This window comes from Myotis davidii, unplaced genomic scaffold, assembly GCF_000327345.1.
Source record: "Myotis davidii unplaced genomic scaffold, ASM32734v1 scaffold44, whole genome shotgun sequence".
NCBI classification, from domain to species: Eukaryota; Metazoa; Chordata; class Mammalia; order Chiroptera; family Vespertilionidae; genus Myotis; species Myotis davidii.
Genome location: NW_006299705.1, coordinates 6,270,092 through 6,296,665, shown reverse-complemented (window position 1 = coordinate 6,296,665; position 26,574 = coordinate 6,270,092). Strand labels below are relative to the sequence as shown.

At 38.9% G+C, this 26,574-nt stretch overlaps 1 protein-coding gene and 1 long non-coding RNA gene across 2 annotated transcripts in view; both read right to left on the bottom strand.

The window, feature by feature from the left end:
- The window catches only part of LOC107184955, a 21,063-nt gene extending 10,913 nt beyond the window's left edge, over positions 1-10,150 (bottom strand). Inside the window, exons 1-2 of the long non-coding RNA XR_001515862.1 lie at positions 9,389-10,150; positions 4,551-4,890 (exon numbers count right to left, since the gene is read on the bottom strand). This is a non-coding gene — a long non-coding RNA (uncharacterized LOC107184955). The remainder of the gene's footprint in view (positions 1-4,550; positions 4,891-9,388) is intronic.
- A 4,174-nt stretch (positions 10,151-14,324) lies between these two features.
- Positions 14,325-26,574, bottom strand: part of MSH3 (mutS homolog 3) — a gene marked incomplete at its 5' end in the record, with an annotated part of 124,600 nt that continues 112,350 nt past the window's right edge. The window contains 3 exons of the mRNA XM_006775579.2: positions 14,325-15,366; positions 17,943-18,108; positions 24,316-24,445. Coding sequence (XP_006775642.1) covers positions 15,258-15,366; positions 17,943-18,108; positions 24,316-24,445 — 405 coding nt within the window. The remainder of the gene's footprint in view (positions 15,367-17,942; positions 18,109-24,315; positions 24,446-26,574) is intronic.

The window sequence follows — 26,574 nt, the reverse complement described above, 5'->3', positions numbered from 1 at the left end:
TCCCATCTGATATTTCCAGTACCCACCTGGCACCATACATAATTGTTACAATATTATTGACTATATTCCCTATGCTGTACATTACATCCCTGTGACTATTCAGTAACTACCAGTTTGTACTTCTTAATCCCTTCAGCTTTTTCACCCGGTCTCCCGACCCCCTCCCCTCTGGCAATCATCAGTCCAGTCTCTGCATCTATGTGTCTGTTTTAATTTCGTTTGTTGGTTTATATTGTTCTGTAGATTCCACACATAAATGAAATCATAGGGTATTTGTTTTTCTCTGACTTATTTCACTGAGCATAATATCTCCTAGGGTCCATCCATGCCTTCACAAACGGTAAGATTTCTTTTTTGTTTTTACAGCCAAGTAATGTATAAATGTACAACAACTTTTTTATCCACTCATCTATTGATGAGCACTTGGATTGCTTTCAGATTTTGACTATTGTAAATACTGAAATGAACATAGGGGTGCATATATTCTTTTGAAATAGTGTTTTGGGGGGTGTTTTTTTTGTTTGTTCTTTTGGGTTTTTTTTTTATAAATATCCAGAAGTGGAATCTCTGGGTCGTAAGAGAGTTCCATTTTTTTGAGGCTGCTCCATTCTCTTTTCCATAGTGGCTGCACCAATCTGCATTCCCCCCAACAGTGCATGAGGGTTCAAAAAAAATGTATGTGATTTTTTAAAATAGAAAAATGACTGTTTAGGGGAGTGGGCAAGCATCCAATCGCAGAACTTCTGTAATTGCTTTTTGGTGCCAGTGGCCTTGGTGAACACAAAGCTGCCCATAAACGGGCACTCCAACTATGATGAAAAAGATTTCATTTGGTGTCCACTTCATTATTGGTGATCCTCCAAATCCCTTTGGAATCGGTGGCGTATTTTGGCTATACGGACAGAGAGAAAGCAAGAGAGGCCTTTCATAGAAGAGCAAGAGACAGGCATGCTTGTCAGAGGTAGGGAGCTGAATGTCTGGCCTCTGACATTTACCTGTTTACATAAGTTCAAATAGAGATTTTCCTTAAGACAAAGCTGAGGATGAGGGTGGTTACAGGGCATGTTTGGCAACAGGGCTCCGATTGGGGTTGAAGTCCAGGTAGGAAATGCCCCAAGAATGAACTCAGTTACCTCACTGGCTTATGTGGGGCCATATCTGGCTGGAGAGACATTTTTTTGTTCCACATAAACTGTGCAAGAAGGAAGGCATCCAAAGAAAGGGAAAGTTCTGAGTGGTTTTTTTTTTTTCCTCTGTGGACCTACTTAAAAGAAATTCAGCTACATCAACACACAGATAAAAATCTTCACCATCTTTGAGTAGGAAGGCCAAGAGCACTTCTGTTTGTACTCCTGATATTGCTTTAGCACAGTACAGTCAACAGCTGTGTGCCAGTCAAGGACCTGAAGTGAAGCAGGTGTGACAGACGTGAGCTCCTCTGACAGTCGGTGCTGGGGTTGGGCTGAGCCCCGGTTGCGGAGCCAGCTTCTAATCATTTTGATTGAAAGCATTTACTAGAAAGTTTCTGAATGCAGATTAATATGCATGCAGCAACTTTCGCTCTTGCTTTTGTTAATATAAGTAATTGGTGTGGGAATTTTTAAAAGTTTTATTTTGCTTCTTAAAACTAACACTACTTGAGGCCAGACATTTTTCTAAGAGCTTCATATACATTACCCATTCAATTTCCAGAGTAACCCAAGGATCTAGGTGCTATTATTAAGCCATTTCACACATGAAGAATTGAGGCCCAGAGAAATTAAGTAACTTGCACAAAACCGCACAACACAGAAATGACTGTCCTTTGAGTCAGGACGCAAATCCAGATGTTCTGACCCCAGAGCCCATGCTCTTAACCACATGAGGGAACTACATGTGGTGGGGCCATCTTTCCACCGGTGTAGTAATGGGGTGAATCTGAATTACTTTAATATTTTTTTTAAATGTCAGGAACTCCAGAAAGTGAACATGAATGTATATCAATAAAAATCAATGCAATCATAGGAAGCTGCAAGTGCGGGGGAGCAAGTGGTCAGTTTGTAAGCTGGTTCCACCCACCCTGCATGGAGAGCCACTTCTTTTTTATTTACTGTTCCTGGGTCCCCATTACTTAACTAGCTCTCTCCAACTCTGTCCCTCCAAATATATTTGACAATTTGTAATCACACATTATCACAAATATAAAATAGCATCTTACTGTGAAAAAAAATAGATCTAAATTGAAACTTCTGGACATTTCTCACATTATTCCTTATGATTTACTCTCTGAAACGATGGAATTTATGAGCAAAATCTCTGCCAAATCAGCCTGCCTATTCTTTCCCCTTGTTTCACTTCCTATAGTTTCTAAAGAATAATCTGCAAAACATGCCCCCCCCCCCTTACTTATGCTGAAATTGGCTCCCTGCCCCTTCTCACTCTTCTCCCCCTAGGTCACACAAGTTGTTCAACCCTTGGCTTAAGCACATCACTGTTTACCCAAGTTCTCTCCTCCCTACTCTCCCCTGAGTCCAACATTCTGGGGTTACCTTCTTCCCTTTGTCCTCTTCTATTCCCAGGGGATTCACTCATTCTCAGTCATTCCATTCCTCCTTCACCTTTTTCTTCCCTACCTCATTCCCATAGAAAACCCCTCCCAAAGAGGTTCTTCATTCTCTCTATAAGCCAACCAGACCTTTTTCTCCCGTGTTTGCTGCTGTATTCTCTGAGCCTAGAGCAGCACCTGTCACCTGGTGACAATCAGTAGTCTTCTGTTCCATTAATGAAAGGACCAAAGGAAATTAAAGCCATGACCGCTCCATTAAATCAAAAGTAGCTGTGATACAACTGTCTCAGGCAAGAAGAACGCCATAATGTTTTTCACTTCTTAAACCTTTCTTATTTAATTATCAGCATCTTTGACCTAATAATTAAAAAGCAATGCTCATTGTCTCTGGTTGGGTAGCTCAGTTGGTTAGGGCGTTATCCTGCTATTCCAAGATTGTGGGTTTGATCCCAGTCAAGGCACATACAAGAATCAACCAATAAATGCATAAATAAGTGGAACAACAAATTGATGTCTCCCTTCGCTCAGATCAATAAGTATAAATTTAAAAAATAATGCTTATTGAAGAATATTTTGAAACTATGTCAGCTGTTTATTATAAAGGGAAACATAATAAATACATGCCATTTGTCCTTCCACTGTTGGAATTATCATGAGTAGTTCTCTACACCTTCATCTAGTTAAAATTGTTTTTCCTTGACAATCAGCGTTCAACAAATGTTTTTTTAAAAAGCTTTTTCCTTATTCAATTGCACTGCTTTTCTGGCTACTTAAGAATAGCAATAGTCTGCTCTTAACCATTGCAATGTACAGAACTTTAGTTGTTTCCTGGGTGAAACAGGTTTTATTTATTAACCTAGAAACCTAAGTGCCCCTCCTTAACCTTGTTTCCATGGGGAAATACATTTCAGGTAATCAGCTGGTACACAGGCTGTTAGAAACCAAGCTGACTGCCCACCATTGGCTCTCTGGAACATCAAGGGCCTATGATTCTCGTCACACAATATGCAGCAACAAAGCAGTTAAATATGCTTTTCATTTCCACGTGACCACCCTCTCCCAAGCACAGATGCTTCAAGGTTTTTGTGAGCTGATGGAAGAATGGAAATGCTCCAACAACAAAAAATCACAGTAAGTCAACAAGGTGAAATAACCATTAAACACCTTAAGAGCTCGGCGTGTTAGTACATCCAAAGAAATTTTATGGAACAATATGCAGAAACATATTTTTTTAGTAAAACTTTTCTGATTCAAGGCATAAATCTAAGAAAGAATGCAAAAAACTCAGTGGTGCCGAGTAGCAACAAAATTTGGCCTACAGGCAGTCTAACTATAAAACAGGGGATATAAAAAGTGGAGGAAAACTGCAAATACAGTCAATTACTATCCAATTTATACTAGGCAAATTATAATTAATAATACAAACTGAAAATACAAATTCATTTTGATTACTGTAAATTTGGACCATTCAAGAAAAAACTATATTAGCTTAACAGCAATTTAACTGTTCTTAGTGGAATTTCTCAAAATAGCTACTAGGATTGGTTTAAATAATTGTACAGGTTTTATAGATTTCTCTCTTATTTACAAGGTGAAAATAAGTACATGGTAGCACAGACAATAAAAAGGAAGACCATGTATCAAAGCAACATTTTTTAGCAAAAGTGAAATATATGTAAAATGGAGATAAAAAAGAAAGTATTAAAAGAATTGAGATATTTATGTTTCAGAAGCCTGAAATTAAAGTAACATTCCTACATAATGTTCAGAAGTCATAGTCCACTATGACAACAACAATAGAGACTTAGAAAAATTAAAGAATGATCATATTTCTGAGACCTTTTCTAGGATACACAAACATAGACATAAGAAAAAGATTAAAAATAGCAAAACATTGTGTGTGGAATAGAAAAGTAAAATAAAAACAAGGGACATCTGGAAATAATGGCTAACAGAATGCCCAAATGGAGGTTGTTCAAAGAAATTAGGAAACGACCAGACTTACGCTGAGCATTTAGATGCCTTCTTGCCTAAATCCACGATTTACCCTGTGGTGGCTGCTGCTGCCCAGGACAGTGAGGGAGTGGAGGAAAATCGTTGCCTCAGAGTGACCCTCAGAATGCTCCTCGAGACTAAGCCACGAGGTCCCATGCACTCATTTTTGTGGCAGCCCTGTGCTACTTGCAGCTGAACCAGCTCCGACTCCTGGTGAGGAATGAGTCTCGGCTCCTGTAGACTCATGCCTGTGGCTTCTTATGTCATGTGTGGTTTTCCTCCTGTCCTGCTGCCTTGTTTTCCTCAGCACAGTAGTCTTCTCCAAAGAACTCTGGCTTCTCATGATGTTCCTGAAGCAGGACAGTTTCAGTTTAGTCATTTTTGCCTCCAGCAATATTGCAGCGTTAGAATACAATATAACAGTGAGTGCTCAAGACAATGGCATTGGTAGCTCTTCTGGCTTGACTATCTTTTGTTGGAAAAATCTCATAATGAGGCTTGTGGTTAAAAAATTATTTCCCCATTTGGGTGAAACACTAGGCCCAGGTAGCTTCTGGTACTACCTAGAGAAACAGGACCCTAAACCAGATGGCCACAGGGAGAGCTGCTTTCAGTCCATACACCAAAGAGGAACTTCATTAAGGTTAGAGCTGCACTTGGAAGCCAAATTAAGTAAAACCTCCACTGTAGCTTAAAAAAGCCCAAGGCCTATCCAGGGCAATCATAAAGGTGAACCCCTGGCCAAGCGAGCAATGCTCTGTCCACACATGTTGTATCCATTAGGATGCTTTTAGCAGCAGGCAATAGATAAATCAGACTTATGGCTTAAACTATAAGGACATTAGTAGTTCACTAAGAAGCCCAGGTAAGCAATCTGAAGGTTTATTCGGTGATTCTATTATGTCATCAAGAACCCCAGCTCTTTCTATCTGGGATTCCACTACTCTCAGCACATTGGTGTGAATCCTCACTGTCACACTTCCAAGTATCACATTGTTACTTTACAGCTTTCAAAAGCTAAAAGTGGAAGAAAGGGGACAAAAACAACTTTCTCTTTGCATGCTGCTCTTCCCAGAAAGGAAAAATTTCCCCTGAATTCTCCAGCAGATTCCCTTTAAATCTCCTGGTTCCAAACTGAGTTACATATTCATCCTTATATCAATTCCTCTCGATGAGTAATGGAGTTGCTATGATTGGCTTAGACCAGTGGTTGGCAAACTCAGTCAACAGAGCCAAATATCAACAGTACTTCTTCAAAATAGACTCGCCCAGGCCGAAAACTGACTTCTGCGCATGGGCCAAAAACTTTCCATCGCACTGTATGTGCGCCCGCACGTGGTATTTTGTGGAAGAGCCACACTCAAGGGGCCAAAAAGCCGCATGTGGCTCGCGAGCCGCAGTTTGCCGACCACGGGTAGACTAACAAACTATTAGTTGGGCACATTGTTGGGGTTGAGCACATTACAGCTAGAATGAAGTTGGGATTCTATTATCAAGGAAGTCAGAGGAAATTATGTAAATCTGGCCTTTGGGGAAGTGTAAATAGGTTAAAACGCCTAAGCAAAATGTTATACAGATGACATGAATGTTAATGTTGTTATGTGGATGGAAACATGCAACAGTAAGACTAGGCTAAGTAATGCTGCAGGAACAAACAGGCCCAAGTAAACAGGAGTTTATTTCCTGTTCGTGTTACATGTTTATCATGGGTCTGCTTCAACTTGGGTCTACTCACAGACCCAGGCTCATAAAGCAGCTATGGGATGCTGCTGGTCTTGTAACATAGGAATAAAAGACATAGTGAAACAAATGCTGGTTCTCCATGTGTCTGCTCACATGTGACACATGTCATTCAGCTCACAATTTACTGCCTAAAGCAGATCATTTGGCTGCATATGAGTTCAATAGCCAGGGAAATCCTCCTGTAGGAAGGTGAGCTCAAGGAGGGGCAACAAATATTTTAAATGATAATTCAACCTACCAAAAAGATGGAATGTGTCATTTAGCCATTATTCATTTCACTATGGTCACATACAGTTGTAACTCAGCATTAGGCTTTTGTTGAATTTTTCTATTGCCATTAAGAGCATAATAGCCACACCTTACCATTTACCCTATGATGATAAGCCACCTGAAGAACCAAGTAAACATACAATAGCATTTGTTTTCTTCTTATATTAAAATTTTTACAATAAACAACAAAACTATATCAAAAACAATATAAAACGGCCATAAAAATTCCATTTACTGAGTTCAATCTCCCCTTTTCCCCCCTCAGCTCTAAGTCCTCCCAAGTGCAGAGAGGATTTTTAACTGTCCTCCTACCATTTCAGGTTCTCCTTCTTATCTAGAATTGGGCTGGCTCAAGGGATATTTCAAGTTCAGATATGGCTTACTTGGACAAAACAAGAACATTTTATTATTGAGCAGCTCATTTATCCTGGGAACAAATTCCACACCTTCTAAATCTCTACTGTAGTCCTCCCAGGACACAGCCTGATCAAGTCCTTGCAAAGCAACAGAGCCCAGAGCATTCTTTCCTCCACATTTGGCTTTTGTATCTTCAGAAGAATCACAGAAATTATGTAACCATCTGTGATTTTTCTGTAATTAATTATGGGAGGAAATACTGCTTTTCATGTTGCCCAGGGCTTGGCAGAAGCATTTAAATCAAGCTTTTTGCACTTAGAGTTTATTTTAATTTATTTTGTGATTAAGTTCTATGGCAACATATTATGCAGAAATCATAAATGACTATTTTTTACTAGATTAAGCTCTTTGTTCTTTAAAGAACTCAAGGTGAACTTAAATAGGAAACACATAAGACATTTTCCCAGTATTTCTAAATCAAGACCTGTGTAAAGCAACATTATCTGATCTATTTTTATTGTGTAAAATATACATAAAAATATATATACATAAAATTTGCCATTTTAACCATTTGTAAGTGTATATAGTTCAGTAGTATTGGTACATTCATATTGTTGTGCAACCATCACCACTATCCATCTCTAGAACTTTTTCCATCCCAAACAGAAGCTCTGTACCTTTTAAACAATAACTCCCCATTACTCCAATCTCTGAACCACCATTCTATGAATTCGACTGCTCTGGGCACTTCATATAAGTGGAATCATACAATATGTGTCTTCTTTTATGCAGCTTATTTCACTTAGCAAAATGTCTTCAAGATTCATCCAAGTTGTAGCATGTGTCAGAATTATCTTCATTTTTAAGTCTATTAACTTTGATATTTATGGATATTTCCTGACATTTTTGTTACTAATTTTTAGTTCACTTCCACTTTAGTGAAAGAACATATTTTGAATTATTTTAATTCTTTTAAATTTGTTAAGGTTTGTTTTATGGCCTTTCATGGTCAATATTACACATGCACTTGAACAAAACATATATTCTACTATTTTGGAGTAGAATCCTATCTAATAAAATAGTAATATGCAAATTGACCATACTCCAACATGCAAGATGACCGCCCCCATGTGGACACAAGCTGGCCGGCAGGGTAGGGAAGTTGGGGGCCATCAGAGGAGGGCAGTTAGGGGTGACCAGCCCTGCAGGGGAGGGCAGTTGGGGGGAGCAAGACCTGCAGGGGAGGGCAATTAGGGGTGACTGGGCCGGCAGGGGATGGCAGTTGGAGGGGACCAGGCTGGCAGGGGATGGCAGTTGGGGGGAACCAGGCCTGCAGGGGAGGGTAGTTAGGGGTAACTGGGCCAGCAGGGGAGGGAAGTTAGGGGTAATTGGGCCAGCAGGGGAACAGTTAGGCATTGATCAGGCTGGCAGGGGAGTGGTTAGGGGCAATCAGGCTGGCAGGCAGGTGAGCGGTTGGGAGCCAGCAGTCCTGGATTGTGAGAGGAATGTCCCTCGAGGAGTTCCAGATTGGAGAGGGTGCAGGCTGGGCTGAGGGACACACACCCCCACCCCATGCACAAATTTCGTGCACCGGGCCTCTAGTATTCTATAAAATCAGATCGGGTAGATTGAGTGTCATTCAGGACTTCTATATTCTTGTTGGTTTTCTGTCTACTTATTCTATTGATTACTAAGAGGACTGTTGAAGTGTTTATAATTGTGAATTTATCTATTTTATTTCTTTCAGTTCTATCAGTTCTTGCTTTATATATTGTTAAGTTCTGTTGTTAGCTATATACATATTCAGGATTGTTATGTCTTCTGTGAATTGACCATTTTATTATATATAATTTACTTCATTATATTTGTTAATTTTCCATGTTCTGGTTTACTTTTGTCTGATTAATATAGTTTTTGCATGATACATTTTTTTCTATCTTTCTACTTATTCATATTATTTAAAGTGAACTTCTTAGAAAGTGTATATAATTATGACTTACGTATTTAACCAAAGTGACAAACTATTTTAAATGTTATTTCTAGAACATTTATATTGAACATACATGGTTGGATCCATCATCTTATTTTTTGTTTTCAGTTTGTCCCCTCCTTTTCTTCATTCCTGTTGCTCCTTTTCTGGTTTCTTTGCAATTATTTAAATATCTCTTCATTTTCTATTTTAATTTATCTCTTAGATTTTAAAAGTATAGTTTGTATAATATTTTATGATTGTTCTAATGATTAAAATATACATACTTAACTTTTATAGTCTACTTATTAATATTTTACCACTCCAAATAAAATTCAGGAAGCTTTCAACCATACAAGTCCCTTTATATTCCACTCTTTATGTTGTAGATATCAGATGTATCACATCTGTATACACTAAAAATCCTATCATTCTGTTTGCTTGCAACTATTATTTTTTATTATACATATTTTAAAAAACTCAAGAGGAGTAAAAAGTATGATATTTACCCATATATTTGTTATTTCTGTTGCTTTCTTCATTTCTGAAGTTTCAGGTGTCCCTCTGGTGTCATTTCCCTTCTATCTGAACAACGTGTTTTTTAGCTTTTTTTTTTTTTAAGCACATACATTGGTAACAAATTCTCTTATTTTCCCTTCATCTGAGAATGCCTTCATTCCTGAAAGATATTTAACAGAATATAGAATTCCAGGTTGATATTTCTTTGTTCAGCTGCTTTCTGGCCTCTATGATAAGAAATCCATAATCATTAGAATCATTTTACCTTTATATGTAATGCAACATTTTTCTCTCTCAAAAATTTTTAATTTTCAGCTGTTTGGTTATAATGCATCTGGACAGCTTTTTGTTTGTTTGCTTATTTTAGTTTATCTTGTTTGGGGTCTACTAAGCTTCTTGAATCACTACAGCCATGCCTTTGCCAATTCATCCTTTATTTCTTTCAATAGTTACCTATACCAGTGTCTCCTCTTTTTCTGGGGCTCCAAAGACATACATTTTATTCCTTTGAAATTGTTCCACAGGTACATAAAGCTCTGATAACTTTTTTCAGTTGTTCTTCTCTGTTATTCGAGTGGGTAACATATATTGATTTTGATATTGATCTTAAAGTTCAATGACTCCTCTGTCATCTCCATTCTGTAATTGTGCCCATCTAGCGAATTTTTTATTGCAATTATTGCAGTTTTCAGTTCTTACATATCAATTTGTTTTTCCTCCCACTCTAAAACATGCTTTATTTTTACTTAGAAATGCATTATGGATATATTCCTAGATAAGTACATATCAGTTTACTTTATTCCTTTTTTTAAAAATGTGATAAAATACACAAAATTTACCATTATAATCATTTTTAAGTATACAGTTCAGTAGTGTTAAATACCTTCATATTGGGTGCAACCAATCTTCAGAACTCTTCATCTGGCAAAACTGAAACTATATCCATTAAATAATTCCCCATTCCACAATACCTCCATGGTTCTTTCTTATAGCTTATGTATGTTTTTTGCAGATAAGTTCTACTTTTCCATTCATTTCACTCTCTCTCTCTTTTTTTATTTTATTGATTTTTTTAGAAAGTGGGAGAGAGAAACATCAATGTAAGAGCATTGGCTGCCTCCTGCACACCTGCTACCAGGAGTTGAGCCTGCAATCCAGACATATACACTGACTGGAAATCGAACCAGCAACCATTTGGTGCACAGGACAATGCCCAACCAAGTTAGCCATACTGGCCAGGGGAACATTGTTCCCTCTTAAATCAGCTATTACAGCTTATTAAAGTCATGGTCGGGCCCCAGCCGGTTTGGCTCAGTAGATAGAGCCACAGATCGCAGACTGAAGGGTCCAGGATTCGATTTTGGTCAAGGGCATGTACCTCACTCAGTTGGGACGCATGTGGGAGGCAAGCAATTGATATGTCTCTCTCACATTGATGTTTCTCTGTCCCTCCCCCTCCTTTCCACTCTCTCTAGAAATCAATGGAAATATATCCTCAGGTGAGGATTAATAAAGTCATTGTTGGATAAGTGTAACATTTGAGCCATCTTGAGGTTGGTTTTTCTTGCAAGTTGTTGCGATTTTCCTGGTTCTTTGTATATTGAGCAATTTTTTTATTATTCCCAAATGTTTTACATATTATAATTCACTGGGTTTTGTTTGGTCAGTGTTTATTCTGTAGTTTTAGCTGCTGATTAACCTGGTTGGTACAGGCCATACATTCTGACCTGCCATCAGTGGGCTATGGTTTTATCACTTGAATTTTCAAAGCCTTTGCAATGCTCTTGGATCTATCTCACTTGTGCATCACTCAAGTGGTCAATCTCGGACCTGGTGGTAGTCCACCTCATAGCCAATTCTCAAAGCCTTTAGCATGTTGTCCTGAGTCAGTTGCATGCGTGAGCAGCTTGGAGTTGAGGTAGGACTCTATACACAGCTTTCGAAGGATCTTTTCCTCAAGCTCCCTCTTTCCATCATTTCTCCCACACACCTGAGGCCAAAAGCCTGTTTTCTTGGTTGTCTAGTTAGAAAACTAGAAATCCAATATTGTGTGATTTCTTACCTGGTCTATTGAGTCAAGTCATGTCTGTCAGTTAGGTCCAAATGACAATCCATCATTTTGTAATAAATTATCTGATACCCATAGCAGTTTATAGTTTATGAAGCTCTTTCCCATTCATTTTTTTAGTGACTCTCAGAACAATTCTATGAAATAAGCAAGGCTTTTACTACTATTCTGACTAAAACTTTACAGAGGAAAATATAGAGTACCAGAAATGTTTTATATGACTTCTTCAAAGATACTAAATGTCAGCGCCAGCACCAGAAGTGGTCTGCTGGCTCTCTGTCAAGTGCTCTTTATACTGAACCGCAGAGCCTTTTGTTGTATGCACATCCTATGACATCATACGCAGTGTCAGGCACGTCATAATTAGATGAATGTCCTTAGAGCCAAAAGAAAGAAACAAGCACGGCAGTACCTCAACAGCCTATCTGATAACCAAGACGGGCGCTACGTGACTGATGGGCGGGTAGCATATACAGCATGATTGCACCGGACAAAGGAATGATTCACATCACGGGCAGGATGAAACAGGACAGCAACAGATTTCATTATGCTACTCAGAAGGGCACACGACTTAAACTTATAAATTATTTACTTCTGGAATATTCCATTTAATATTTTCACACTAAAACTATGGAAAGCAAAACTGTGGGTAGGGAGGACACCTGTATACTAACTATAGTGTTGCAAAGAGGAAATGACCATAATTATAAAGTTAAGTTAGAAACCACAGGTGGTAGTAACTCAAGTTCATTTCTCTCTCCACCTATATCCCTAGTGTGGAACATTAAATAGCACTTTCATAATTACATAGCACAGCAATAATTAATATTGATCTTGGAACTCAGGAAAGGTCAACACTAATTTGGAGACAATGTTGGATTCAATCTAGTCTTCACTCTGGGATTCATGCAGGGGACACCGTTTTACTAGCTCCATGACCACTAACAACCATAACCTACACAAACCTACACAAACTATCAGAAGAAATTTTTATTTTTTTATTGTTTTAAGATAAGGTAGACCTCTGTATGGATTCTGAATCCCTAGTGAAATGGTGTCTTAATTATAAAAAGACAAGTCTTTTCATTGGATTTCTAATCTGAAAGGGTTTGGTTTTTCTTTTCTCTTTTAACTAATATTATTGGAGGGGGGGGGGCGCCTCTAGTATGCCCTGCTTTGTCCTAAGCGACAGGTAAAGCAGAGGAGAGACAGACCAAGTGGTTGTCAATCCAATGGCAAACACTGTTGTCATGTAATCATTGAGACTAGTGGTTCACAAACCTGTCTGCCCATTAGAATTACTTGGGGAAGCTTTAAAAAATCCTGGGCCTTGCCTCATAAAAACCTGTACAGCAGAATTATCCATAATAGCCCAAACCCACAAACAACCCAAATGTGCATAAGCTGACAAATGGATAAATAAAATAAAATGTGGTATATATATAAAATGGAATCATTTTCAGTAATAAAAAATGAAGTCCTGTCACATGCTACAACATGACGAATCTTGGAAAGAGTTTGCTAAATGAAAGAAGCCAGATATAAAAACCACATATTGTATGATTCCATTCAGATGAAGTTTCCAATATAGACAAATCTATAGAAAGCAGATTAGCGGCTGTCTAAGACTAGGGACTTTGGGGAGGAATACAGAGTGACTGCTAATGAGTACAGGTGTCTTTTTCAGGGTGATGAAAATGTTCTAAAATTGACTATAATCAAATGCAAATCAAACCCACGATGAGATATCACCTCACACCTGTTAGGATGGCTATTATCGAAAACACAAGTGATAACATGTGTTGGCAAGGGTGTGGCGAAAAGGGTTGGTGTGAATGCAAATTGGTACAGCCTCTATGAAAAACAGTATGGAGGTTCCTCAAAAAATTAAAAACAGAACTACCATATGATCCAGGAATCCCATTTCTGGGTTTATCTCCAAAGGAAATAAAATTAGTATCTTGAAGATGCCATACCTAACTTTAGAACTGGAGCCCAAGTTTGGTGTCTGGAGTACGTACCCCAGCAGTTCCATCTTTCCTGCCAGTCTCCATGGCATCTGTGCAATCTTCATGACTAGGACTGTGCCACAACCTCCCCTTCAGCAACTCAGGAACCTGGCTGGAAACAAGCCTCTCTTGAAGTACAGTTAGCAGTGCTGGTCTTCTTCCAAACTTGAAGCAGGTCCGACCTCCTGCAAACTGGCTGGCTGGCTAACATCCTGCCTCATGTTAGAGAATCTACCTATTATGTCCCACACTGTCCCCTGCCAGACACTAAATACTACCACTGCCTGGAGACAATGCACCTGGAACTCTCACCTGCTTGAATGTCAACACTGGCCTGGGCAGGCCAGATATGGCCTGAATGTCCACTTGGACCTTAGCAACGACTGCTGGTCCCTATGGCTCCCTCAGGCCTGGCCATGACACTCCAGGCTTCATATTCTTTCCTTGCTCCCCTACTAGTAAGGGTACCTTTGAAATCTTGTTAGCAAGAATATAAAAATTTAAAGTTAATACATTGTTTAACAAGTATTGTCCTTTTTAAAAATTTTACAGCATAAATTCCAATTAAGTGTATTTTGAAACATTTTTGAGAATTTCTGGAGGGATGATGGAATCAACCAAACTACATCACACTCTAACACCAAAAAGCTGGGAAATCGGAGGGCTCAAGTGTGAGTCCCCTTCATCCTCCTGGGGAGCTATACTGACTCCCAGGTCCAGGGGTCACTGGTAGGGCCCCTGCAGGAAATAATCTGAAAAAGGAATTAGAAATATGCCCATCAAATGTGTGGAAGACATTTAACTGAACAGCAATAATAGATGTGTGGGAAAGGGGATGAAGAGCCTTCATGGAGAGCAAGATTATATATTTAGAAACAAAACGTACGTGGATATGAGAAGCCAGATTGTAAATGCTGAAAAAATCCCGGGGACACAGATGAGCATGTGTTGCACTAAACATGCAGGGCGGGAGAGCTGCTATCGACCAACTGAGCTGGAAGGCTCACTACAGAGAGCATATCGTACATTTGTATACTGGTTATTAGAAAGCTCCAAACTGAGAATAAGGTCAGTTCCATGTATTTTGTAGAAAAGCAATCTTGGTTCCATAATTAAACTTTAAAAGTAACAACTGCCAGAAAGTTGAGAACCCCAAAATTCAACAAAACATTATAATTCATAGCCAGTATCCATGTTTACTTCAATAAATGACAAATAATTTCATCCAACAATCTTTAAATTGCTTAAAACTGCCAATATTTAACTTCAAATTTCATATGATTTTATTCCTTCTGTGTTCTAGTTGCTAAAAGCTTGATAAGTCTATTTCTTATCAAAAATTTTTATGCCCAGAGTGAATAAACTGGTGGCTTTATAAAATTATTTTAGTTCAAACGAAAAGGTAAATTTTTGCCAGTCATATCACCCAGTTGTAAGTTATCTAAATTAAAACAAATAAAAATATAAATTAAATTTTTATATCACTCTCTAAAAACTTTAGGCTTTATTTAGGTTTTAATTTTATGTGAAGCTTACTGTCCCTGAAATTTTCTAATTACTTAAAACACAAGTCTCAATATTCAAAAGTGTTTATACTTTAAATCAGGATGACAGGATGCCGGGAGCCTGAAACAGACTTCCTACACGAAGCCGTTTCCCACAGGAATGTCCCACGGTCTTGTTCTGCGCTCACACAGAGATGGGCTGTCACTGGAGGGCTGTTTTGTACAGTTGGTGTTTTCAATTCTCTAGTTTTTGTTCAAAACATAGACTTCATTTTAATCAGAAAGAGAAATCTGCCATGTCTTCCATTTCAAACTCGTCTGTCCACTTTCGCAGGGCTTTTGCATCCGTTATTGTCCATAATTTTGTAAAACACTTTCGCCTTTTCCTGGAGAGAAAATAAAGTACTACTTATTTTATAAATGAAATGGTTGGGGAACAATACATCTCACTGAAAGCGACGAACAGTCTGTGACACCAGAATCCCAGCAGGGCTCTGTGGGTAGGAGGCGGTGTCAGCGCCAGCCTGCTGGTGACGGGAGTTTTCAGCGCTGCTGCCCTGATCAAGGGGCCAAGGTTATTGATCAGCAGCACCATTGCCTCCAGGGAGGGACAGCCAGCTTCCTCCCTTTTCTCCTAGTAACTCAGCCAGAGGCCGCAGATGCTCACAGGATTAAAAGCAAAATTGATTTACTAAATAAAGCTAGCTAATGAAAGAGGGAAATGCCAACATAACACAGACCTGCTTTTTTTCAGCAGAAAGCAACCCAGTTATGTGTTTAGGTCTGAAGCCAGAGTATCTGAGTTCTAATTACCACCACTAACTACCTGTGTGACCCTGGTTTCTTGGGGAGTTTCCTACCCTCACTTGGCCCCATTTTCCCCAACTATAACAAGGGGATTACAACAGTACCTCTCTCACAAGGTTGTCATGGGATTAAATGAGTATGTAAAGCAACAAGATAAATGACTGGGTCTACGCCACTGCAAATGACTGCCCAGACTTGTTTCTGTGCACAGTGGGCATTCAAGAAATATTAGCAATTATAACAAATCCACACCAATGCCCAAGATCTGGCCAATAGAATTATGAGATAAGCACTTTTAGAGAAAAGGTAAAATAATAAATCTAGTTTCCTGATAAATCATCAGATTCCATCCCAGCACAACCTCTTCCTACAAGTCTCTGTCTTGTCAAGATAACATTCTAGATTTCAGAATGTCACACAGTAGTTGGAGGGGGTGGTACTGGAGGCAGCTGATCAATGATTCTCTCTCATTATTGATGTTTCTTTCTCTCTTCCTTCCTCTATGAAATAAATAAAAATATATTTTTTAACATTTATAAATTATCTGTGAATTTTATCACTCTTACTTATAGGCTATACAGTAGCAACAAGTGTAAAATATATTTTGACACCAAGCAATATATCTTTTGTAGTAACGTTTTATTCTAGATTCTTTAGGGGGAAAAAAAATCATAGTAAGACAACCAAAGAGTAATTAAAGTTGTCTTTGCACTTTGCAAAAAACTAGAGCTAAGTTTATTTTTAAACTCTCATAGATGATTGTTTTTCTCTCCGGAAAATTTTTATATGAATCTATTTTGCAACAAATGAGAAATAGGCTGTCACTAGTTACATCATTTGCTTCTAACTGGGCACTGCACAAATGACTCAGAAGAGAATGTCATTGGAGAGAGCTACATGCTGGGCAACCACCATTTACCATGCAGGTGCAGAGTACAAGACAGAACCACAAGACAAAGAAAGAGGAGAAAGAGAGGTTGGTTGCACAACTGTGCTTCAATATATAAGTTTGCAATTGATTCTTTAACTATGTATCAATATTTAAATTTGGTGATGACTTCCAGAACAAAAACATATTATTACAGTACAGTAGCCAGGCAAGATTTTCTATTTAACCCACAATCTGTCCACTCATATGGCTGCTAGCAGACCTCCAGGCCCTTCCTGGCTGTTGGCCAGACACATCAATTTCTTTCCATGTAGGCCTCTCCACAGAGCAGCCCACAACAGGTCAACTGGCTTCCCGCAGAGCAGGCAGGCAAGAGCGCCCAAGACAGAGGCCACTGTCTTTTGTAATCTAATCTCAGAAGTGACATGACATCATTTTTGCCAAGGAGAAAAGATGAACTCTAGGAGACAGGGATCTCTGGTGGTCATCTTAGAGGCTGCCTACCAGCCTGCACAGCAACCTACCACCCAAGCAGACCAGGAGTGGGCCATAGGCAGATGAGGAGCTTATGTTGTTTGATAATATAATCTGATATTTAGAAAACAAAAGACTATACTTTTTTTATTTATTTTTGTGATATTTTCCTGGGAATGTTTTCCTTCTAAAGTATATCATGCGTGGCTTTATATTAAGATCAGTTTATATATTGACTACATACAGGCTGGATTTCAAGGGCAAAGGGTGGAATGCATTCACATGTCCAGGGGACAGAGAGAAGTCAAGTTTAGAATGAAAAATCTGTCAAAAACAAATCCACAAAGTGACATGTAGATCGACTATACTTACCTAGTTACTAATACTATTATTTTCATTCATGTCCTGACAGAATCCTTAATATCTGAATGCAATATATGAAAAATAGAGGTACCCCAAAGATTTTATATATTGGGTTTTTAAAGTAATTTTTTTGTATAAATGAATATTTTAGGCAACTAATGTGTTGTTACATGTTAAGGAGTTAACGTGATTCTTTAGAGAAAATGAAAGGAAAACCAATTTAATAGATGAAGATCTGACTAGAGAAGCAAACTGAATTCACATAAACTTTGGGAGAACTGCTTTCATTTTACTGTAATTAAATATTTCAGAATATTTAAAGATGAGCTTAAAGGTAGATCTGATGTTCATTTACAGGACAGTCCTCCTCCTTGGACCAAATGGAAGGTTTCATAATAAATTAAAAAAATGCAACACAGTGATTCTGACCTTTTCATATTTACTAATCCTTCCAGCTCTTTTGACTTGCTAGCTGCTTTCTTTAAAATTTCTCCAGGGACATCTGCTAGTTTAGCCACATTTAGTCCATAACTCCTTGCTGCAATTCCTCTGGTTATTTGGTAAAGAAAGGTCACAAACTCAGGGGCTTCTTCACCTACAAAATAAAAAAAGGAGATGAAGAAAACCATGCCTGAAAGTTCAGAGAAATTAGATTAAAGAAGAAATGTAAATCCTTAAACTTTATTAAAATTTACGATCTGAAAAAGAAACCCACTGTTCCTTATCACCTGTTAGCTCCTTTGATCAAGCCTACACATCCAGAAAGAAAAAAAAAATGCTGATTTGTGCATATAAGCATAACCAATGGACATAAGACACTGGGGGGGTAGGGGAGGCCAGAGGATTGTCAAGGGCGGGGGGAAAAACGGGGAGGAGACATATGTAATACTCTTTGTAATACTTTAAGCAATAAAAAAATAAAATAAAATAAAAAATAAAAAAATGCTGATTTGAAAATGCTTTTGCATTTAGGATCTTTTAGCTTAAAATAGTTTTTAAAAATGATTCATTGCAAGTTAAGAAATAATTACTTTTATGCTGCAAACTGAAAGATTTGACGTGAACATCTATATAAAAAAGAGAATGATCTGATACATGCTACACTATAATTTCTCCTTTAAAAACAGATTATTTAAAAAGTGTTACTCAAAGAAATAATGTGTTCAGTCTTATATGTATGCACTCTGTAAAGTAATATACATAAGCTGTTTTTTAAAGTGCTAGCAACAAGACAACAACAAAAACAGATAAGGAAATATTACGTTACACAGTTTAAATATGATTGAGAAATTCGGGTTCATTAAATACCACAGTAACCAGAAGTAGTATATATAGAAATGGATGCTGTTCAGTACCATGCAGATCCCACGGAGGACTAAGCGTTTATTGCCCCAACTGTTAGAAAGCTGTTGGCTCAAGACCCTTAGCTCTATGCCCTCTTTAGGAATTGCCTTAGCTGAAGAGAGTGGCTTCACCCCAGGTCCCGATCCACCGTCTTAAGCAGCCTGCATCCAGTGACTGACTGCTACGCAGGTTGGCAGGCAGCCTCTAGTCTAAGATGACCTGCCTCCCAGGGTTCACACCCTGTGCCATCCCCTCTCCGTAAGTGTAGGCTGGACCTAGAGACTTGCTTCCCTTGAACAGAATATGGCAAAAATGATGTCATGTCACTTCTGAGATTAGATTACAAAAGACAGTGGCCTCTGTCTTGGGCGCTCTTGCCTGCCTGCTCTGCGGGAAGCCAGTTGACCTGTTGTGGGCTGCTCTGTGGAGAGGCCTATACGGAAAGAAACTGATGTCTTCGGCCAACAGTCAGCGAGGGCCTGGAGGCCTGCCAGCAGCCACGTGAGTGAGCTTGGATGTGGATATTCTGAGGCCTGCCAACAGCCATGTCATTGGGCTGCGAAGTGGATTTCACTAGTTGAGCCCTGAAGGGGTTGCTGCCCCAGTCAATACCTTGCTAGTAGCCTTGTGAGAGATTGCCAAGTGGAGGTGTCAGCTCAGGACTAACTGGATTAGTCCTAACTGTCCTGGTTCATAGGTCAAAGCTCAACCACTAAGCCACACCAGCTGGGTTGTGTTTGCTATTTTAAGCTGCTCCGTTTGGGAGTAATTTGCTATGCTACAGTAGATAACTAATAACGGGTTTACGGCCTGGCTCCCTCACCCCAAGCTGAGGTTACTCTGAAGGACCGTCCCAGCCTCAGAGCTCTCGGTAGGGCTGGCTGAAGCCTCCTGGCTGCCTCACAGCTCCATCCTGCCCAGCCCTGTCCTCAGGTGTTGATCTCGCCTGCACTCCTCAGTAAACCTCTGGCATGCAAATCTCAGAGTCAGTTTCCTGGGGAACCCAGTCCATCACACATATACATACGTATGAATTAAAAGCTTTTAAAGAATCGGGATGTAATGAACTACAATAACTCAAACACAATGCTGCATATAGTTTGATCTGTGATAAATCTGAAGCACCTCAGCATTATGTAGCTTATATTATCAAATTCAATATAATTGTACTGTGTTGCAAAAATGTCCAACATGAACAAGATTTACAATGATTTCTGCTACTCTAGTATACATATAAGTTTATCATCAGACTTTTCTCATGCGTTATTTCATTTCATAAATGTGTATGCATTATTCTTTTATCAGCTAAAAACTAAAACATCAAAAGAGTGAACACAAAGAGAAACTGGATAATAGAATTTTCCTTAACTTCCTCTAAGAATTCAGCAACAGGAAAATAATAGTACCTTTCTGAGGGTGGGTGCTGGCAGTGGGAGGTGAAAGAATGCAGACACCCTGGGGAATACAGAGACTAAAATTTACATTACAAAGCACTAAGAATACCTTTTGCCTCCAAATAAAATTTAAGGAACATAAAGAACAGGTGAGGAAGTGGGTGGGAACAGATAAGGAAAAGACGCCTGGAGAAGCCAGTGCCTGCTAACCTGGATAATATTTTATCCGCAATGCTCACAAGCAAGACCAGAAGGGAAGTGAACAGCAATAGGCAATCAAAAGCAAACTCTTCTCATCTTCATCACTTCAGCTGGATTAGTCCCAACTGATCTCCCTACCTCTGGCCTCACCTTTATAATCTAGCCTCATGCTGGTTTTTCTAAAAAAAGAGTCAGTCATCTGTCTGTCCATTTGTCTATTATCATTCATCATCCAATTCTGAAAGCCTACTTACTAAACGCCACAAAACCCTACACTTAAACATTGTTTTGCTGATGGCATTTTTCTTTTCTTTTTTGCTTTACATATCAGATATAGTATATATAATATATATAGCTATAAAATGTTTTTTTAATTTAATACAGCTATCAAATAGAGATAAATATATAAAATATTACATTGTTCTGAATAATTTATTAACAAACCTCAGTACTAACTATGGTAGTTTTCACATCATCAAAGTAAATAAAATGACCACTTTTCATAATCACGAGGGGGAACTCTTTTCATAGATATGTTCTACCTCAAGACTGTCTTTTGCCCCTGTCCTTCACCCCTCTTTGATGGGGAAGGAAGGGAGGCAGAGAGGGTATGTAATGTAAATGTGGAGGCAGAGAGAACCAGATGGGACAGAAGATGTTAAAAAAAAAACTCATTTCTTTACAGCCTCACAATAAAAATTCTTGATAAGGACTTTATTTGTAAACTATGACCATTTCTTAAATGGATATTATTAAAAGCTTATCTGACACTGCTGAGAGTCAGGGAAAGTAATAATTCATGTTTCTGCTTGTTACAGGGAAACAGCAAAATCCGTTTTAAAGCTAAACTTCTATAGGCAGTTATTAAAGAGATGTGTCGATCAAATACGTTCTGACGTCCCTTTGAGACTGATTCATTAAAATTTAGAGGAGGGTGAGGTTAGGTGACTTGTCCAAGATTTTATAGACTGGAAGATCCAAAAACACAGGTTTCTTTCAGGTCCACTGCTTTATCCATCATATCATGGGAAATAGATAGATAGCATGTTGGAAGCCTCCCAAAAGGGTATTTGGAGCATTTTACTGATAAGCTATGTACGGCCTCTCATTTAGACAGAAGAGAAGTTAGGTTAGAGGTAACGGATGAAATATATATATATAGGAATAATATTGGAAGTGAGCAGGCACTGGAGCATTGCTTCAAATGTTTGAGTGAAAATGATTTTCAACCTACAATTCTAGCCCTTGCTAAATTATAAATCAAGTATAAGGTATAATGGAGACATGTTCACTCAAGCAAAGTCTCAACAATTCTACTTCCTTTAGTTGATTTTACTTCCAAAATAAAATCTATTCCTCCCATAAGAAAACCCTACTTTATAAAGGAGTTAACTCCTTGACCATTTAACTTGGATGTGTTCTCATATCCAGCTCCACAAACTGATTACAATCTAGGAAGATCAAAGTCATTCCTGCCATTCTCACTTCTAAGAACTGGTTTAAGAATAAGCATGTGCCCTATATTGTTCGAACCAGTGTGAGTTCAGTGTGGTTCAGTTGGTTGAGCGTCATCCTGGGCACCGAAAGGTCACCGGTTCAATCCCCGGTCAGGGCACGTGCCTGGGTTGCAGGCTCAGTCTCTCGTAGGGGAGTGGGGTGCCTAAAGCAGCAGATCAATGATTCTCAATCGATGTTATTCTCTCTCTCTCTGCCTCCCTCTCCCTTCCTCTTTCTCTAAAACCAATGTAAAAAACAAACACTTATTTTTTTTTTAATAAAAAATGAGCATGTGATTCAATTCTGAAGTGAAATGGGACAATGATGAGATGCTAGTGAGCACCTGAGAAGTTCCCTTGCTCCTGAGACAGAGTCACAGGAAACGCTGATCCCTTCTCTTCCTCTGGACATTGTCAAGTCTGGATGCAATGCCGAAAGGGCCGCAGCCTTCTGGCCACTAGCCTGATGATGAAGGCGGCAGGGCAGGCAGTCGGAGCCTGGAGAATTGCAGAGGAGCTGAAGCCTACTCCTCCTTGGAGGTTTCTGTAATGGGAGACCGGATATGTCCGTATTGTTTGAATCAGTGTGAGTTCAGTGTTCTGTTACTTGCAATCAAATGCACAGCAGAGAGGGTAAGAGAATTCCTAGGATGGTGGCAACGGCAGGTCTCAGGACAATGTTTGGGCAGCTGAGGGGGTAATCAGTCAGCTGAGCAGGAGGACAAAGGACTCCAGGTGGAATGACCCCAATGGGAAAAAGTGAAACCAGTAGTTCAATCATGTAGAAAAATGTCTAGAGAGGTGAGGTACTTTACAAAGCTACTGGAGAAGGGATATTCAACCACAGATGCAAACAAAGCAATGAAATGAAAAAGTAAAAACAAGGCAATTATTACCTTTAAGAAAATAGAAAATGTTGTAAAAGAAAGAAAATGCACCTGTCTTCATACCTGGTTCATGAGTAAGCCATACTTACTGGCAATAATAGTGAAAACAAGGAATACGAATAAAAATATCTAACAACTCTGCTGGGACAATAGAGGAAGAGAAAGCCGAAGACCTCCATCTAACACAATGAAAAGTCAACCACTATTAAGCAAGTTGATGAACCAAGAGAGAGGAATATACAAGAAATGCAGGAAAGAGCTGAAAGCAGTTGCTTTCAGACTGGGGTGGGGAGAGAGCATGGAGTGAAGGATCGAAGCAGGGGACTGCTGCCTGGTAGCTTGAGCCTTTAAGCATCATCTAATTTTTAAAGTTATGTTATGAATAAACTTTCAAATCAGTAAAATAAAATGCCAAAACACAAGATGTAAGGCTCGGGGTTAGTAGTTCACATCGAATGCTTATCACTGACCCTTCTCTATTGGTGAACCCTATTTTGTTTATCCCACTGGGTTTTAGCTTCCAAGCTCCTCCTGTCACTCTGGATGCAGATTAATAGATACGGAACTGCTTCCATGAGAGAATTTATCATGTGTTTTTCAAGACTGCATGGTGGTGAAAGGCAAGAATTGCCCAATATTACTTTATCTTACGTCCAGGACTTTGTTTTATTTGGGTTAATGGCCTGATTTCTTTTTCAGATCCATACTTATTGCTCTTCCAAAATAAAATCTGGACTCTGGAGTGTCCTGGAAAAGGGATTTTCCATTGTTGCACATCAACTGTGTAAAGCATCACTGGCCTACAGGCTGGTAGCTTTAAAAAATTAGTACTACAGGGGGAAATTCATGCTAAAATCTATTACTATGCATATAGCACTTGAATTTGTTTTTATCGGCTAATGATGTTCTTTTTTCCTAAAATGTCTCATTTCTGTGACACTAATGGTAAGTGGAAAGCTCGGGGAAATGCTGTAATCCCACATGGAATGTAGCAGAGTGCGAGAGAAGAGAACCCACCAGCAGAGGACTGGATTCTAGGCTCAGGTCATGCCCCACCCAGATGGTCGACACAGGCAAGCCACCTCATCTATCTGAGATTCAATTTCCTTGTCAAATAATGTTTTGGGTAAAATATTGGGTATTTCAAAAGATGACGAATTATACTCTTCAGTTGACTGTTAAGGACATCTTTCCTGAGATGAATCTAAGAGAAAAACCTAAATGTCCCTCAACCCCACCCTCTTCTTGTGAAAAAATGAGGTGAGGAACACCAAGAAAAGACTCAGAGATGGAAAGGATAAATGTGAATTCTATTTGACCCAAAGTTTAAAGAAAGTTAATTTGGACAAAAGGCATTTACAATCAACATTTACAGCTTTTGTTATTACTAAGAAATAAGTTCATGCTCCTATAAACTTTAAGTTATTAAACATGGAAACCAACAACATTCTAGTTGTACCTGTTAAGGAACGTTTCATACCTGTATCTTGTTTGCTCTCATCCTCATTGACCAAGAATCCCATGTGATAATTCCCCACCTGTTGTGAGTAACTTTTCTCTAATTCACAGACTGGTGGATAATGGGTGACAAACAGGGTTAAGGATTCCACCTAAAGTAATAAGACATATAATAAATGTTATTTTATTTTTAAATTTTATGTAATTTAAACTTTTTTTCCAATTTCTGTTTTGAAAATTTTTTAATTTTCATTAAAGTTGCAAAAAAAGTAAAATGACATCCGCATACTCTTTATCTAGACAACTATTAATATTTTGCCACATTTCCCTGTCCTTCCTCCTTTCCTCACTTTACACACACACAGACACATACACATTTTCCTGAATGATCTGAAAATTAATTGCAGACAGTATAACATTTCATCCCTAAATACTTAAGATTCTTATCTTCTAAGAACAAAAATATGCTCCTACATAATCAGAATAAAATGTATTATTCTCAAGAAATTTAACAGATATATTACCATTTTAGCTAACATATAGCCTATATATTTCCGACGCTCTATCCACTGAGCCAAACCGGTCTGGCGCAAATGTTCTTTTTTTAATCAAGGACCACGCAGTGCACTTAGTCATGTCTTTCAAATTTCTATTAATCTAGAAGAGTTCCCCAGCCTTTTCTTTTTGTCTTTTATGACATTAACATTTTTAAAGTATCTGAGAGAGCTGTTTTGCATAATGTCCCTCAATTTAGCTTTGACTGATTGTTTCCTCCTGATTAGATTCAGATTAAACCTTATTGCCAAGAACATCACATATCTATGTAGATGATATAGCCTTTTCAGTACATCAGGTGGCTCATATCAACTTGACCCATTATTGGGGGTGCTAAATTGGATTATCTGGTTTAAGTGGGTGTTCAGAAGATTCCTTCATTATACTGATACCTTTCTCTTTTGTAATAAATAAATATTTTGTAAGGTGATACTCTGAGTCTCCAACCATCTTTCATTCAAAGGTTTACCACCTACAGTCAGTGCCGGAATCAGTTATTATTATGGTTGCTACTAAATCTTGTGTTGTGCTGTGTGTTTTTTTTTAAATTAGCTACATAATTATTAGTTGGCATTCTATAAATAGTGCTTTACCTTATCCTCACCCTACTGTCACCATTTTAACGTTTATTTTCTATTTTTTGGTATCAGTACAGAGTCAATGGATTCTTTAAAGCATTATTTCAAAGCACACATTATTATGTCTTATAGAAATCCCTATCTTGAGGGAAGTACACACCAAATCATGGTCTAGAAATTAGTAGAAGAGGGTAATTAAATTGAAGAACCCCAGTTTTGATTCATCTGCCATTCGCCCTAAGTCAGAACATGGGTCTTCTCCCTTATAACAATTACAAATAAAGCTATGAAGGCAGGATTTCTTTGACAAGATGCTCTTAAAATCTCCATTGGTGCCCTTCCCTGAGCTGATAGGCATTTCTGGCCAGAAGACCTAAGGGTTTGTGCAACAGCACTATTTCCCCTCAGGGCCGCATTCACTCACAGCAGCAACGCACAGCCTCCCCCATTACTCCTCCCCCATCTCTCTTCCCCATCTTAGCAATCAAAAGCACCACGAAAATAAGTAATTTCATCCATAAAAAGGTTGGAGACTTTTGTTCCAGAAGAATCTTCTTCAATAACTTGCCTCTAAAGTAAATTTTATCTAAAAATAACACTCTCTTCATTAACATTTACTAGCAAATATCCAAAAACTGCTGGAGTAGTGACAAATTCAATGGTGTCATAATTTATTCCTAAATGAATCTTTGAAATATCAACAAACGGCTTTTGATGGCTTCCCACTTCCCACACTGAACCAGGGCTGGCCGCTGTGGCCCGCAGAATGGGGCGGCAGTGGCAGTGTGTGGCATCTGCGACTAAGTCGTCAGAAGCACTGTGGTTTCGGCCTTGGTTTCTTGGGCTGCTTCCTCAGGGGAAGGCAGCCTTGTGGAAAGGCCCATAGGGAAAGCAACTGCAGGCCCTGGCCAAACACCAGCACCAGCTTGCTGGCCATGCCACTGTGCCACACTGGAAGAGGACCCTCCAGCTCCAACTGACTACCTGAATAGGGCCAGAGGAAGGGGGGCAAGGTCTGGGTGGAAATGGGAGACATCTATAATAATCTATATATATAAAAAGCCAGCAACTGGAACGCCGGAACAACCGGAACGCCGGAACGACCGGTCACTATGACGCCCACTATAGCCAGTAGCCCGATGAGGGGG